At 41.1% G+C, this 12,201-nt stretch overlaps 1 protein-coding gene across 2 annotated transcripts in view; it reads right to left on the bottom strand.

Annotated features, from left to right (window-relative positions):
• LOC142417408 (sphingosine-1-phosphate transporter SPNS2-like) overlaps positions 1-12,201 on the bottom strand; it is a 142,971-nt gene that overhangs the window by 94,774 nt on the left and 35,996 nt on the right. For both annotated transcript variants that reach the window (XM_075518070.1, XM_075518071.1), the window contains exon 2: positions 9,885-9,950. In XM_075518070.1, coding sequence (XP_075374185.1) covers positions 9,885-9,950 — 66 coding nt within the window. The remainder of the gene's footprint in view (positions 1-9,884; positions 9,951-12,201) is intronic.

Below are 12,201 nucleotides of genomic sequence, written 5' to 3'. Positions count from 1 at the left end.
GGCAGCATCTTGACAGTGAAAGATGTCAATTTAAAAACAAAATGGGGGAGGGAGAACCAAACCAGCAAAAATTATGAGACATTTTCATGTTCCTGTTCTGTAATTTTACCTTCAAGAAGATTGATAAAGGAGGTGGATTTATCTAGTCAAACACTTGCATGGTTCTCACCATAATAACTCTTTACATTAGCCCTTCTGAACTAAAATTTATTTTTAGTATCAAGTTTTTAAAGGATCCTCAACTCAATCACTAATTTTGAGCTTGCAATTTACCCTGGAAACATTTTTGCTGGTGCAATTTGTGCCACTTAACTACTTTGATTTGCAGGCACAATTAGTAAGTTAAGCATTTATATATCCTAAACTACACCTGTAAAATGGAAGGCTGCTTTTAAAAACAGCCCATATGCTTAAATTGAATGCAACTCAGTTCAATGACACATGGATCTCTAAAGCACCCTGCACATTCCAGAGCAAGCAGAAAAAAACTTTTTTTTTTTTTCCCTGTGGCAAAGTTATTCTTTAACTTGCCCATCTTTCTTACATGACTCATTTTAGTCACAAAGGCTCTCATTAAATAGTACCTTTCTTTGTCAGAATTTGTCAATGATTTCTAGTGCTCAAAAGGTGTGGCCAAGGGCACTTAGGCACTTTTATTGTTATTTATATTGCCAGGTAGGTTGGACAAAACCACAGGGTGCTGAATAGACAAGCACGGAGCTGACAGCTAACACCATCAATTGCCTTGGTGACCAGGACCACTCAAATCCCAGGGTGAGTAAAGGCAAGAATAAAACCAGTAACTGTGATTAAGGTGGAATTAAAAATAAAGAATTTGGAGCATATTTCAAACATCCTTCAAGGAAAACAAAATAAAACAAAACAAAACAAACGCCCCCAAAAACACCAGACAGACAAACCCTGTCCTGAAAATTTCACTCAGCCAAAACTCTTAACAAGGTCAGCTTTAACAAGCGTTTCCTGACAGGCTTACAGGGTAGGTGATCGCCTTGCCTCTACAAACTGATGATCCAGAGAGAAGAAAGGGAAGAGGAAAAAGACCCAGAGAAGAGAGCACCTTGGCCAGTGCCATCAGCAGAATTGTAAAAAGAAATCAAAGCTCGTTTGCTTTACCTGTACTGCCTCCCTAATTCACTTCCAAGTCTACCCCAATAGTAATTTATTGTAACCATCCATTTAAAATTAGTTCAGTTCCAAAGAAGCAAGTGAAAGTTACTCTAACTTCTTATTTCTTTAAGGCAACTCTTCGCAGGAAAGGTATATTACTATTAACGTTCTCAGTTCAACACTACTGTCCCACAAGAGAATAAATTATAGTTGCCACATCTCCAATGCAGCTCATCTACAAAGAGCAAGGAGAATGATGCAGTAGGAGAATATGTAAAATAAATCTTGCTTCTGTAAACATTAGTGGATGAAAAGGTTGGAAGGAGGAAATGGTAAAAACTGTCCAAATGTTTAATTAGGAATAACCCGATGTATAACTGAGTGGGGGAATAAGAGAGGTCAGAACTGAACTTTCCCTGGAAACATCCTTTCCACTGACAACCAAAGCACTTCCGTGCTCGCAGCAGCAAAGAACACAAGAATGTGCGTGAACCCCTCCTCCTACTATTCATCCCATCAAATAACTCTTTGTTTTTCATCTGAGATTTAAAAACCTAAGCCATCCTCAGTCATTTGACTAAAACTTGAAAACAACTGAAGAGAGTTTTAGCAAAAAAAGTTTATGTACATTTACATTTTTTGTGAGAACTAACTTTGAATTGGGGTAAGTAGCGGACAGTAATACTTTCCCTCCAAAAAGAGGTTCCCTGCATAATCTAAGCAGAAAATTGGTCTTTGCTGTATAACCTTACATCAGCATACAGGAAAAATCCTGGAATATGTGCACGTATTGGGGGTAAGGGGAGCGCACTGGGAGATTTCTTTTGAATTGGTGCAACAATACACCATTCTTGCAATTCAGACTTACTTGTGTTAATTGGAATCTAGTTCTGCAGGCTGGTAACACTACCAAATACCATGAGGAATGTTCACTTTTTATGTAACCGATGCCCTGGAATTCATTTTCAAAGCCAGGTATATGTGTCTACCAATGAGTCACTCCTCCTCAAGTGTGTATGGGTCCATACACGGGAATCACTGCAGCCCGTACTGAAATGTAGTTGCTTCTGCCTGGAAAACACCACCTGTTTCGGCAGTTTATAACAGTTAAAGGCTATAGTTCCCAAAATCGTGTTCCACAAGGTAACAGCAAGTTCTTTGCAGCCAGCCACACAGCAATATTATTTTTATAGTCGTCTGATGATAAATCGCAATAAAAATTCGATTGTAAGGATGCGGAGTGGTCTAGTACTCAGCCCAAAAGGTTTGAGAAGCGCTGGTTTGGAGGAAAAGCCACCTGGAACTCAAGACAGGACATTAGAGAAGCAAAATGATCACATGGACTGGTCTAGGACCCCAACATTCCCACTACTACAAAAACACCCTGGTACTTCCAGAGTCTACTAGATGCCTGCTGTATTACAACAACTAACATCAGTGCTCATTGCAAGACAGTACCTTCAGTGCTCCAGAGCTCCTTCACACTCTGTCAAGACTACTTGGTTTATCCAAATGATCTCTTTCTCTCTCAAATCAAACACCTCCTCCAACAGCAATACTTCCAACTATACTATATTAACTTGGAAATCTCCCAGCGGGCACAGACCAAGCCTGACCTCTTTTTATCACCTGATCTCAGATCCCTGTATGAATATAGCTGCGTACATTTTTCACAACACAGTATGTTGCCCTGCAGAACTGTAGGTTTGTGCTCTAAGAAAATGAGAGTTCTTCAGGTGTGGGAGGCAAGACAAAATCAAAACAACGTTAAAATAAATCTTTTAAGAGAGAACACTTACGGCTCCCCTGGGATGAAGCATATTAAATATACAAAATGTACTATAAAAGTTAGTTCTATTTTCTCACTTCCAGTTCATAGAAGACCTTGATCCAACTTCCCTTAAAGTCAAGGCAAAAAATCTTCCCCTCTGGGCTAACGCTCATCTTTAAATTGGGCCCAAGAGGTTTCAGTAGCAACTGTATGCACAAACCTAGATCAGGGTATAGAGAAGAAACACAGGGCTCCTTCTGATTTAGACCATCTACAAACACTCCTCTGGTCACCACACTTGCAAATTAAACTTACAGGCTCAGTGAAAAGCAAGAATTAAAGCTAAGCAGGTTTTCTACTTACTACCAAAGGCTTTTAGTGTCACTGCAGAGGGGGAGGGAAAAAAGCTAGCTACTCATGAGGTATTGAATATAAGTACACACCTCTCTTCCAGCAACTGGTAGCCATTAGACGTCTAATAACAGCATTAAAATAGCTGTTAATGCAACTCAAACGTTCATCTCCCTCTTTCAAAATTCCAAACATCGTGTTAATGAAAAAAGCAAAGGCGGCAAGACTAGCCCTTCTGAACTATTTGTGCATGAAACGCACAATACAGTGCAGATGCCTGCTACGTGAGATTGCATAGCTGGTATTAAGAGGAAGTTGTTGTTTAAAAGAATTACACAATACCAACAAAAATTCCATCTTCCACTATAAAGAGCTTGAATGAAATTCTGAGGTTTGAGGAACATGTGTAGGGGGAGATGGACAGGCTACGTTAAAAACTGTTAAGGCTTTGGGTGGAATGATAACTACTTCTCTAAAATCTGTGGGAAATCTTTCCCCTCATTATTATAATAAATTACAGAAGTGAACACAACCTTGGCAAGAGGTGCTTGAACTACAGCCTAAGGGAAAATAGGCCAATATGTACTTACAGAACAGACATGCCACAGGCAGCACAAGTGCAAGTTTCTCTTGCAACAACCAGCCCAAGTAGCTGCCCTGTCTGACAGGGCAATAGCTAGGACAAACCTCCCTTCTGCAAAGCAGGAAGACAGGATGGGAAAATGAATTGTTGCATTGCGTTAGTGGCCATGCAGTATCATAAAATCAAGATGTTAATGAAGACAAGCCAGCCTGGAGAGTTTTCCTGTTCTAGTAGCCTGCACTCATTTGCTGACACGTACAACAAAAAGACGAAGTGCAACACGGGCTCAAGCATTTACCTCCTCTCAAGCAGGAGGCAAGGACATCTTCCCCTCCCTTCCCTGCCCCTTCTCCCCCACCAAAGATTATTTACTTTGCAATCTAGAGCTGTCCAGTGAGAGCGCACATTGTAAACAGCATTTTTATAGTTTGCTCCTTGGTGTACGGGGGACTGGGCTAGGGCACAAACATATTTTCCTATAACCTGCTCACTGATTCGAGAAAATATTTTCATTCTTGGTTGCAGAGGGATTGCCAAATAGGCTTCATGAATCAGACCCTCAGATTGCCATGACTTCTTAGTGTATCAGGTACCGTTCTTGCACGCAGGACTGTCGGAACTTGTAAAGGACTTATGCAGGAAATAATCAGGCTCTGGACTATCTCAGCTTACTCTACCTTGATAAGTAAAAGACCTATCCTTCTCACAACATTAATCGAGGCACAGTAAATGCAGAGCCCTGCTTTTTCATCTTTATTGCTTAAACTGGAGCTGTGCTATACAACCTGTTTAATCCCTAGATCAGCAGCATGCTACAGAAGGCTGCAGAAGTTCAGAAAAAATGATATAAAATCAGGTATGGAGGGGGAAATGGGGAAAAACATTTTGCTCGCTGTTGATATGACTTAGAGGATCTCCTTCTGGCAGAAAGAGAGCTCCACCTCGTCCTGGCATTCAGAGCCCCAGATTGCCAGAGAAGTAACCTGGGTTTAAGAATGCTTAGCATGGCTGGGGGAAGGGAAGATGACAGTGGCATGACCTGCTCTGGGAAGGACATGGTGGTCCAAACCATTGCATGAAGAGCAACTACAAAGCATTCTGTCTTGCCTTCTGGATTGGACACCTGAGATACCAGGGCCTTGGGAGGTGCTCTGGTGTAAGAAGTCATTCACTCAAAAGGAAAGCCCATGAATTTTAAATAGAAAGCAGGAAAGTGTCCAGAATATGAGTTCCTCTGTTCTAGCAAGAAGAACAGTTAAGCAGGTGCAGTGGGAAGTGAAAGATGAAGATTTGATATAGTTATGCATAGCACAGATGAAGAGCAGGACAGTATCTATTCAGGTAGAAGCAGATGGTAGAAAAGAAACATGCGGCACCTGCAACTCATGTAACATACACGTATTCAAGGTTAGCACCCAGAGGAGGTGGTCTCTGTGTGGAATAAGTAAAAAATGTTAGAGCAGTACAGGCTGTCATCATAAGCCAATGACAAGAAGATGGGAGTCAAAGGGAGTTGAAAGAAAAACCTTCAATTTGCAAGTCTGATTTATCCCATCATTGCACTCCACTATTTCAAGTCCCCTACTCACTGCACATGCTTATAGCTCGGTTGGTACAATCAGAGCACACCAGAGCTGCTAACATATTTGCAAGGTTGCAATCTAATGCAAGGTTACACTAGGTCAGCTCAAGAGGTAGGAGAACTCAGGTAGGTAAAGGTTTCACTTTTCAAATGAAGAGAGGTTTTAGTTGGAATTGACCCGTAGAGGAAAAATGAGCCTTAAGAAAGTACCTAGCATTGCTAGGCTTCCTGGGAAGCCAGGGGCTGAAAGGCATTTGGGAGAATGCCCATCTCTCTCCACGTGAGAAGAGACAAGTTCTTTCAGAGCCCCAGTTATCTATGATTATTCACCTTTAACGAGTCTTTCCAGATCTCTCACTTCCTTACGTTCTGACCTTACGGTATAAACTTCTGGTTACCAGGGTTTCCTCTAATGACATCCCTATGCTCTTTCTGAAGACAGGCAGTTTTTCTCCCCTCTGCATTTCAATGGACTCCTTGCCATACCCTCCATTTGATGCCTCACAGTTTCTGCTTGCAGAAGTGCCCACTGTTTTATGTGCTTTCCTGTGAGCTTGAGCTGCCTAGGTGAGAAGATTAAGGTGCCCATTAACAAGGACCAAATCTCTGGGTCTAAGCATTAACCTGGTTGAATGCTGCGTATTCAGGAACTGGACCGCAGTTCTCATTCTGGCTCTGCCTCAGACCTGCTGTGTGACTTTGGGGAGGTCATTTCTCCCATCTGGCTTTCTTGGTTTCCTCATCTGTAGAAAAGGGCAAGCCTCATTATCCCTCCCTATATAAAACATCCTGAGATCTACAGAAGACAAACTGTATTGAGAGCCAGGCACTATTATTGTTAGAGCTCTGGTGTGCTAAATAGACACTGGCAAGGGACACAAAAGCAAAATAAATCCTAGGGCAAGGAAAGCAGACAGAGCAATAAAGCACAAAAATTGAAGAAAGAAGGGGAAAAAATCTAGTGAAAACCAGAGTACAGCACTGGGGCACTACTCCTGTGGTCTAAGTATATATGGTAGGATAACACTATTTTGAAGCAATCCTAAAAATTCAGTGGTCCACCCTCTCAGTCTTTGTGTTTTTAGAGGCCTGTAGTTTTGGTGAGTCCAAATTGCTGCTCCTACCTAACTCCACACATGGGAAAGACTTTTTGTGTGGTTTGGCTTATAAATGTATTGACTGACTATAGCTGTACAGCTTGAGTAGGCAAGGAGATGCTCTATCACCTTTTGAGATCAGCCAGCATTATCCTTTCTCCAGCTGGGAAAGGCAACCAGTAAGAAATGAAAAGCACAAGAAAGCTTGGATGCAGACCTGTAGGAGAGTTAAGTGAACTTAACTAATATTTATGTAACTGCATATGTAGTGCTCTGAAAAGGAAGATCAGCACAGAATTATAGCATCATCAAGAGATAACTGAGGCTCTGGAATCAACATAGTTATATGCCTGTTACTCTACAATGCTACTGAGCAAGCAGCAATTGCAATCCATCTGTCAGCGTGTCCTTTGCTGTCACAGGATCCTTGCTACAGAGACTACCACGTTCTGCTCCTTTCCATTATGGATGAGGCTGGAGTGTCCCTGTGATTTTTCTGTACAGGAGTTACAGTGCCCCTCTAACCAGTTTTCATTATATCTCTTAGGCAAAGAGCAGCTTGTACCTTGGGATTAATATAAAAGAAGACAAAAATTAAAATTCTGTCTTTGCAACTCCTAAGAAACCAGTCACCTTTGCTTTCCAGAGAGCAGCAGAAGCTGAGATTGTACAAATTGGCTTTTGAACGTTTGGAGTGAGAGAGCTATGAGACCGGCTGTGCCTGCAAAGAATGGGTTATGGTATGAATGCAGGGTCATACATTGCCTTTGGTGGATTTCTTTTTCCCTTGCTGTTTGAGTTTTCAGTACTGTCTCTTCCTAAAACTGTGTGCAGCCTTGTTTCTCAGTTAAAAGGATTTTCTTTTTTATTTTTTAAAGCCTGTTTGATGAGTGATATGAACTGCCAGTGAATACTACATTTCACTCCCCCTCATTAACATTGTAAATTAATTTAGGACTCATTTAGATGCAGGATTAACAACGTGAGGACTAATCCACTCTTTATTCAGAGGACATATTCAGGATGAGCAGCCTTTCGTCTCACATCACTCAATTTGTTAGCAGGACCATCTCCTGGGAATAAGATGATATTTCTGTCTCTCTGCTTGCAAAAGAACTGTTCAAGGTTAAGGCAGAGGTCTGGGAGACATCAGTCCTGGCCCCAGTTCTCCTACAGACTTCCTCTGCAACCTTGGTCAAATGCTTTTACACTCTGCATGCATTTTCCCCAATTTACACATCTAGAGAGGTCAGACTTAGAGAACAGATAAAAGATTAAAAGTAGTGTTTACGATGGTTTAGGCCAGCGTGTTTTATTTCACCAGGGTTAAGGGTACGTGGGCCAGCTGCCAACACACAAACTTGTGAAGCTGAAGTAATACATTTAATAAGTTTTCAGTTATGTGCCCCTACCCTTACTTACGTGAAATGGTGTTTTATTTTGTGAGGACTCTTTTCCTCTGATGGCACTGTGATTAATACACTATTAGCTACATTGCAGGGGCAAAGTCAAGCCCTCAGTTTTCAGATCAGCAAAAAAACCAAGAGAAAATGTCGCTTTTCTTAAAGCAACAGTTATCAGTTACAAAACTCTTGAAACAGCAGCAATCTTGCAATATTGTCAGTGATGCTGTTTTCAGATGCCCTGTATGTTTGCTAGAGAAATAAATAACATTTCTTGCAATTAACAAATCAAATGCCCTGTTGGAGCTTAGCTCTTACTTGCTGTCAGCAAATCATCTGCAGGAGGACTTCATCCACTGAGGGGAATGAAGATTAAATATATGCTTTGGCAAGTGTCGTTTTCGACCAGAATATTTTCTTGAAGGCACTTTGTGTCTAATGATACATTGAGGACCTGTTCCTCTGAGTACAATAAATAAATACAAATAATTGCTGTAGAAAAGAGCCTGACGGACAGCCAGTGCCGCTTTGGGCATAACTGATTGATGCTACTTATAATCAGTAACACTTGTAAAGCTCAGGCCTTCTGTTCTGGACACGTGCTGCACACATCAGCTTAGCTGAACTCTGCCATCCCACAAGGAGAGCATTTTTAAAGCCCTAATACAAATGGTTATTAATTGTTTGTGTTGCAACATTACCAAGCAGCTATAACCACAGATGAGGACCCCGTGGTGCCATGGGTTGCAGAAAATAAAAAGGAGGAGGTACTGCAGCGGTTCACATAGTTTGAAATCAAAGGCCAACTGACAGAGCTCCAGAACATTCTCACCTCTAGTGTGATCATAAAGAATGAATGATTTTACACACTTTATTGTTAGCTACAGTTTCACAGACAAGCTCCTGATGAGCATTTGGTATCCACTGTGATAGCATAAGAAAAAAAGCATGGGGAAAAAAGGTCTTTCTGGCACACTATTTCTAATCCTAATTGAATTCTAATTTTTTCAGAGATGTAATTGTTCCAGTGTGGTTCCCTCAGACAGATGACAATGACAAGACAACCACAGCACCACAAATCTATGTCTCCAACTAATAATTCTGTAGGAAGTTTCCAACCAGACCATTTCGCTCCTTAAAATACTGCATTTGGTCTCTGGCTAGTGCTTTCAACTTTCCATAAAGATCAAATGTGCTGTCATAACTGCATGAGACTGCTACTCAATGTCATCAAATCCAGCCCATTGACAAAAGCACTCCTCTAAACCACCTCAGGACTAGAGGTCAGAAAAGCTGGGTTTGGCCTGGGGTTGTACAGCTCTGCCTGCAGATATCTGCAACATTAAAATGTCTGCTACATTAAAAGGACATCACAATTGCAATAATCCTTCTTCCTTAAATACAAGGAGAGAAATGTCTGAAGCTAACAGCACCAAAATCATAGGGATATTGTTAATCCATGAGCTACCATGAATGCAATGATTGTTAGCCTTCCCTGCAGTTTTCATCCTCAGGTACTTGTCCTGATGAGTTTTACATTTTCATGCCACACTGTACTCCCAATTACTGTACATTCAGCATTCTCTGTAGAGCACATGAAGGGCATCATACATCACGCTTATTACCAACCTACAGAGAGTAAAGAGAAGCGAGAACAACAGGATCCTGCTGTTGGTTTATCATGAGTTTTCTGATCTAGGGGAAGTAGCCGTCTCCTCTTTGAATTTAGTTGTCATAAATAATATCATAAGGTTTGTTTGCTTTTGGCCCATTCTGCACTCAAGTCATTCTGAGCCCTAATCTCCCATCAGCAAATCAAAACCAAAAAAACCTCTCATGTTCACTCATCTTCCTAGTAAGAGTATATTTCACAGCCAATGTGCCCAAGGGCCATAACTGAAGAAATCTGAAAGCACCCTTCTGAGAAGAGGAAGGTTACAAAAACCAGTGAGAAAACAAATACTCTTACCTGTCTGTAATAAGCCAGCCCCACTGTCTTTGACTCCAAAGTGCTGCTGGATGTCTAGTAACACACCTGCAAGGAAAACAGAGAGAAGAAACTCAGTGCCTTCAGCCTTTGAAAAGCATATAACTCGAACCTTTTGTGAAGCGTCAGCAAAGCTTCAAATTTCAGCAGTTTAGACACATAACTTCTGAAGTTTGCACATTGGCTTCTTTTGCGTACACATACACTCAATAATTTTGGGCTACTACAATAAAAGCAGAGGTAGGTAAACACAACATCATGCAAAGAGTTTGGGAATGAAATCCTCATGCATGAGAAACTGGTCTTTGCTTTCTACTTAAATAGGATCAGGGTTTTCTTTTTGTTTGTTTTCTGCAGAATTCAGATCCCTTCTGTCATTTTACAGAAATATAGGGAAACTGATTCTGCGCCTTAGGTGCTTCAAATGGTTCGATAAGACAGACAAATTGAATCCAAGACAAGTTTTAACAAATCTCTGTTGCGAGGAGATATGACACATCGATAGGAGCAATGATGGAAGTTTTCACATTTAACTAGTTCTGGGGGTTTCTCATTTCCAAAACAAATGTAGAAAATAAATTTAAAATAGCTTAGTAAAGGTGGGTTAAGTGACCAAATGCTTAGCTTTAAAGCAACGACAAGCAGAACCAAAACCAACCTTCTCTCTTTCCTGAACTCCCAACAGATTAATTGGCATAAGCAAAATTAACAGGTTTTGTAGTATTTACATATTCAGCTAGATTTAGCACTTGGGTATCGAACATATAAATACATGTAATGTCAGGTACATACGAACAGGCGTGCCTTTGTAACCAACTAGCCAACAGAGAAAACCCACAAGAGAGCTTTTACAACTCATCTTGGGGGACACACATTTGCCAAGCTGTAGATGGTCCAGTTGTGTCAGGTACAGATCCGTAGGCCTGAATGTTTGTCTATGGTCTAAAAAAATTGCACTCTGACTTCTTGGGTCTGGAACAGAGACAGTTGCTCTCTTAATATCTGGGACTTCCTTATTTAGTCTACTGTCTTCCCCAAAACTGAGGATATGCAAGTTTCTTTTTTTAAAAACGAGAAACACCATTCTCCAACTATACTGAACATCTATAAAAGTTCACCTCCAGTTCAAAATTTGACCCGAGGCTTTATCCAAAGTGATTCTGCTCATCACTGCAGGTCACGGCAATCAACTAAACACCAACCTGAACTCACTCACCATAAATATCTTAGCTTTTGGGACTGCCACAATCATACTAAATGACAAACACAAAGAGATAAAAGACTCAGAGATAACTATTCCCAGAAGACATCTGGGACAATGCCAAGAAAACAGACATAAATTAAAGGTACTAAAAGAAAAAAAGATACAGAGAAGGAAGGAAAAAGCAAGAAAGCTCATTTGTCCTATTCCATATTACTTGTACGTCACCATTTACTCAGGGCAGCGTTCAGGCAGGCTTTTAGACTACCAATACCTGCCCAGTAACATTAGTTCAAACTCTTACCTCCTACAACAATCCCCCCTTCCTTACTCTCTCTATCAGACTGTTTAGTCCTGAGCAGAGAAGGCTCGGGGTGCGGAACAGTGTGAATCTTATCAATGTGTATCAATACCTGATAGGAGAGGGGGTAATGAAGACAGAGCCAGGCTCTTCACACTGGTGCCCAGTGAAAAGAGGCAAAGGGCACAAACCGAAACACAGGAAATTCCATTTAAACATAAGAAAAAAACCTTTTTGCTGTGAGGGTGGTCAAACACTGGAACAGATTGTCCAGAGAGGTTGTGGATTCCCCATCCCTGGAGATATTAAAAAGCCAGTAGGACACGGTCCTGAGCAACCTGCTCTAGTTGACCCTGCTTTTAGCAGAGGGCTTGGACTAGATGATCTCCAGAGGTCGCTTCCAACCTTGATTATTCTATGATTCCGTAATTTGCTGAAGTATTAAGTGCCTGATTATATCCAGCCTGACACAGTTTTCCCCTGGCCTTTCTTTTCCTTTGGAGCATTGCTGTCTACTATAATTCCAAAAGGAACTTGTCGCTTCCTCTTGGATGGCAGATTTACCTCCATTTTCAGAGTGCCCTGGCATTTCTTGGGTGTCCTTCCCTCATTTGCTCCATTAATAACTGAGATATCATTATCCAGGCAATATCTGATGAACAAAAATAAATGTTGCATTTGCCTAGCAAAACCCTCTGTGGTTTAGATGACTTACATACTCCCCTTGGTGTCCCACCCTTTCACAAAAAGGCAGTTCTCTTGCAACCCGACCTAGAAACCTTACTTAGCTTAACCAG

Source organism: Mycteria americana, chromosome 15 (genome assembly GCF_035582795.1).
Source record: "Mycteria americana isolate JAX WOST 10 ecotype Jacksonville Zoo and Gardens chromosome 15, USCA_MyAme_1.0, whole genome shotgun sequence".
Classification (NCBI taxonomy): domain Eukaryota; kingdom Metazoa; phylum Chordata; class Aves; order Ciconiiformes; family Ciconiidae; genus Mycteria; species Mycteria americana.
The sequence above is the reverse complement of the archived record's forward strand: the minus strand, read 5'-3'. Positions and strand labels throughout refer to the sequence as shown.